Here is a 4,003-nt window from a genome sequence, read left to right on the forward strand (position 1 = left end):
TATGTAATTAAGAAATTCTTTATCTTCGAAAAAAAAATAACAATAAAAGCAAGGTGCAACTACATATATTATTATTATTATAGACCAACCTGTTTTTATCTTAGCCAAAGCCTTCCCTAGAGACCTTCGATTATTTTTCTTCAAAATCTGAAGCATGGTTGACGATGAATACAAAAATCTGGTTAGGATTAGATTCTGAATTTATTTATTTATTTATTGATATAGTTAAATAACACTTGATTTTCAAAAGAGAAAAACGGAGAGAGTATAATATGTATAAATTTTTTGGTATATAAGTTAATAGTACCTAACATATATAACTTGATAGATAGACATGTATAGCATAATATTAATTTCCTCCAAATTAAAAAGAAGAGTCTAGATTAATTATTAGGCTGTGTTATTGTTATTATTAATTACCGCACTCAATTTGTGTAAACCAATTTCAATGGACAAAGATAACAAAATAAAGAAGAAACAGCAGATTGAGACAGCCCATGTTGGTGTTTCTTCAAGGCTTCTTTGCTCTTCTTGTTCCCCCGCCGCCATGTTGATGATGAGTTCTTATTGCTTCGAAGAAGATCTTCTTCTCTTCTAATCTCTTTATCCCTTGAGACAAGAAAAGAGAACAATTCCTTGTTTGTGTAGTGTTTGTACATTTATGATATATGCATATATGATGATGCTTATACCTTAATGTAAGAGGAGGAGGAGGATTAACCTCAATATCAGAAGGTTGATGCTGTTTTTATAGAGAAGAATGCTTCGTTGGTCATAATACAATATGGGAAAGTCGTCACCTAAACCTAGTTGACCATACACCGATTAGCTAGTAGGAAGAATACTAAATTAATAAACTATGTCTATAAGCAACCTCATATGCTCGCAAATTTGTGTTTTAGTAAATGTACTTCATTTGTCTACACACTACCACAATAATAATAAAAAATTATAGACATCTAACCATAATAATTATTATTACATAAACAACAATATATACTTAATATCATGAATCCATAAAAAATAAAAAAATAAACCTAAACAAAAATGATTTTTTTTTATTGGAAAAGAGCGTTTAACAACATAATTTAAGGTGCCCATCATGAAATTTTGCTTTAAGCGAAAGATGAGAAAAAAACACTAAAAAAATATTATGAAGATGAGGTAGTAAAAGATGAATGATGAAAAACAAAAAAATTTCCAAAGATAAGTAGAAGAAGAAGCAAGGTGATGTTTTTAGTGGCTAAGAGAAGGGGTTGAATCTTAGCCCCTTTTTCACTCAATAATATTTGCTGGTCTTTGAAATAACTTTTGGAGACCTTTCGCCTTTTTGTCTCGTATCTAGTCACAAGATTTTTTTTTTGTCTCGTACTCAACCACGAGACTTTTCTTTTTGTCTCGTCGATCAGCACGAGATATTTTCAGTTTTTTCTCCTGGGCAGCAGAAACAGAAATGGAGTAGAAGAGAGAGAGAATTACACCAAGATATATCCTGGTTCAGCTGCTAAGTGCAAGGCAGCCTACATCCAGTCTCCATCACAACAATGATGGAATTTCACTATAATCATTCTTGATTGCAAACACCAATTCTCCCTGGGAACAACCCTTCCTATCCGGTACAAGTCCAGAATCTAATCCCCAATCCTGAACTTGACTTGGTCACAGCCAAACTTTCAACTGCTAAGTGCTAACCCAACTTGAAAGGGAATTCCCACAAAATCATGAAACACAACACAGATGTACAAAGGACCTCTAAGGACATCTATGGCTTTTTCTTTTAATTTTGCACTCTCTGCCTTTTTCCGCTCTATGACTTTTTTTTACAAACCTCACTGTTTGTCTTTTTCCATGAGACTAAAAACAGACAAAATTAAATAGAAAAATTACAAAATAGAAAACATTGAAGGAGAAGAACTTCTGTTAGCTTGGGGAGCTATAGGAACTCTATGCTCACTCTTTTCCTTGAATCAAACCGTGACTGTTCACCCTTACTTATATGGAGAAGCCTCCAAGGTTAAAACCAAACAAACCAAGCCAATCTTCTTCTTCTTCAAGTCAGAACCGGTTCGGCCAGAGAGAGAGAGAAGAGATAACCCATGCAAAAACCAACATACAATTACCTCTAGTCCTTCCTTGGTCACTAATCTTCATTAATCCGAGCCCCTCATCCTTGCCTTGCTTTCCAAGATGAACTCCTGGCCCTTGATGCTTCATGATGATGATAGCTTCATCTGCTCCAATCTCTGCCTCTTCCATCACGTAGCCACTGTAGCTACCTCCTGTGGTGGTTGAGCAGAATCAAAGATAAGCCATCCCTCCAAGGATCTTCTTCTCTGACCGAAATCTTCTTCAACCATTTTTTGGTATGGAGAAGTCAAGATCTCTTCACAAAATCTTACCACAAGTGAATGAGAATCTTAGCCACAACATACTTTTAGTTTGCTTTTTCTTGCCATCATTGTGATGGTCTTGTAGCGTGGATCACCTTCTCTTTGGTGGCTAGCTTTAGCTTCTATGGTTTGCTGTGTAATGACCGAATAGAGAAGAAAGAAATGAGAGAGAGCAAAGAGAAATTATGAACAATTAATGAAACAAAGAAAGAGAATAAAAGTGAATTAATTTTCCACTCCCTTTGTTGAGTAGCGTGTAGCTTGATGCAATCAATCATGTCAATCACACTTTCTCTCTCATAGTTCCCAATGTAAGTTAAATTCAAATTAATTGAATTTGAGATCCATTACTTAGTGAAAGGTGGGATCCGTTGGAAGCAAAATAATTTTCTTTCTTTCTCAACTAGATTCGGTCCAAGCATAGGATCACTTAGCAAGGATTATAATTGGGCTTGTAGTAACACAATTCAATCTGGCCCAATTTCCTTTTGATTTCGGACCAACTTCAATGGTCTAGTAACAAGTATTTAAAATGGGCCTGTATCACAAATTCTGACCCAAATACCACAACAAATATTCAGCCATAGAATCAATTTAAATTTTTTGTATCAATGCTGAATGTGTTTTCAATATAATTGGGCTTGCACCATTTTTTCTTTTATTTTCGGCCCAAACATACCTGCATAGCAAAAATTAATTAATCAACATATATGAATTAATATTTTTATAATTAATTAAATTAATAATGTTTAGTCATCACAAATATTAGCTTAGAGTTTTCCAAACTCATCAATCTCCCCCTTGATGACAAACATTATTAAAATTGAAATGGAAAGAAATTAAAGATTAAAGTATAGAATACTCCCTTTGAATATTTGAATTTCTCCCCTTTTCTAATTGTCACATGACTCCCCCTTAATGTATGCTATTTTACCAAGGGAAGCTTTATACCTGTAACAATTTTGATCAAGCCTAAGGCAACAATGTTATTCAACATATTCATTATGTAATGTTGAATGGCTTGATTTATGAGTAGAATTGAATGATAATCAAAACTCATTTGTTATCAATAATTTGATTTTCTGCTCAATCACTTACAAAACAATTGATGCAGACAAACATTGATGTTTCCTGAAGTTGCTTTTCAAGTTATTTTGAAAGTATTTTCCAAAGAATAAATCAGAGCAACTTAATCATAGCAAGGAAAATTTGTCTAATCAAGTATGATCATCTCAAACCATAGCAACTATCAAACTTCATATATCACAACTTAAAGGAACTACCAAAAATAAATAAAACAACAATCATTTTATCAAGGTAAGACAAATGCATCACAATTACAATCAAACAAGCATTTTACCAAGATAAACATCAGGCAGCAGCAGCAATCAAGATAGAACAAATGCATTATCAACATGCATTATCAACATCAAATGTATCATCTCAACAAGACATTGAAACAAGGGTAATCATGAATCCTCAAAAGGATTTCATCCCTGTTTTGTTAATTTTAATTTTTCTGCACCATTTCTCTCCATATGAAGCACATGAGTTGAACCTAGCAGGATCATAGTGAGAGTGTGGTTTGCTGAATTTGTTCTTGAAATCCAAGG

At 33.5% G+C, this 4,003-nt stretch overlaps 1 protein-coding gene across 1 annotated transcript in view; it reads right to left on the reverse strand.

Moving 5' to 3' along the window:
* Positions 1–735, reverse strand: part of LOC107629813 (MLO-like protein 2) — a gene marked incomplete in the record, with an annotated part of 5,891 nt that extends 5,156 nt beyond the window's left edge. Inside the window, 2 exon segments of the mRNA XM_016332707.2 lie at positions 90–147; positions 421–735. Coding sequence (XP_016188193.1) covers positions 90–147; positions 421–549 — 187 coding nt within the window.

This window comes from Arachis ipaensis, chromosome B03, assembly GCF_000816755.2.
Source record: "Arachis ipaensis cultivar K30076 chromosome B03, Araip1.1, whole genome shotgun sequence".
NCBI lineage: Eukaryota > Viridiplantae > Streptophyta > Magnoliopsida > Fabales > Fabaceae > Arachis > Arachis ipaensis.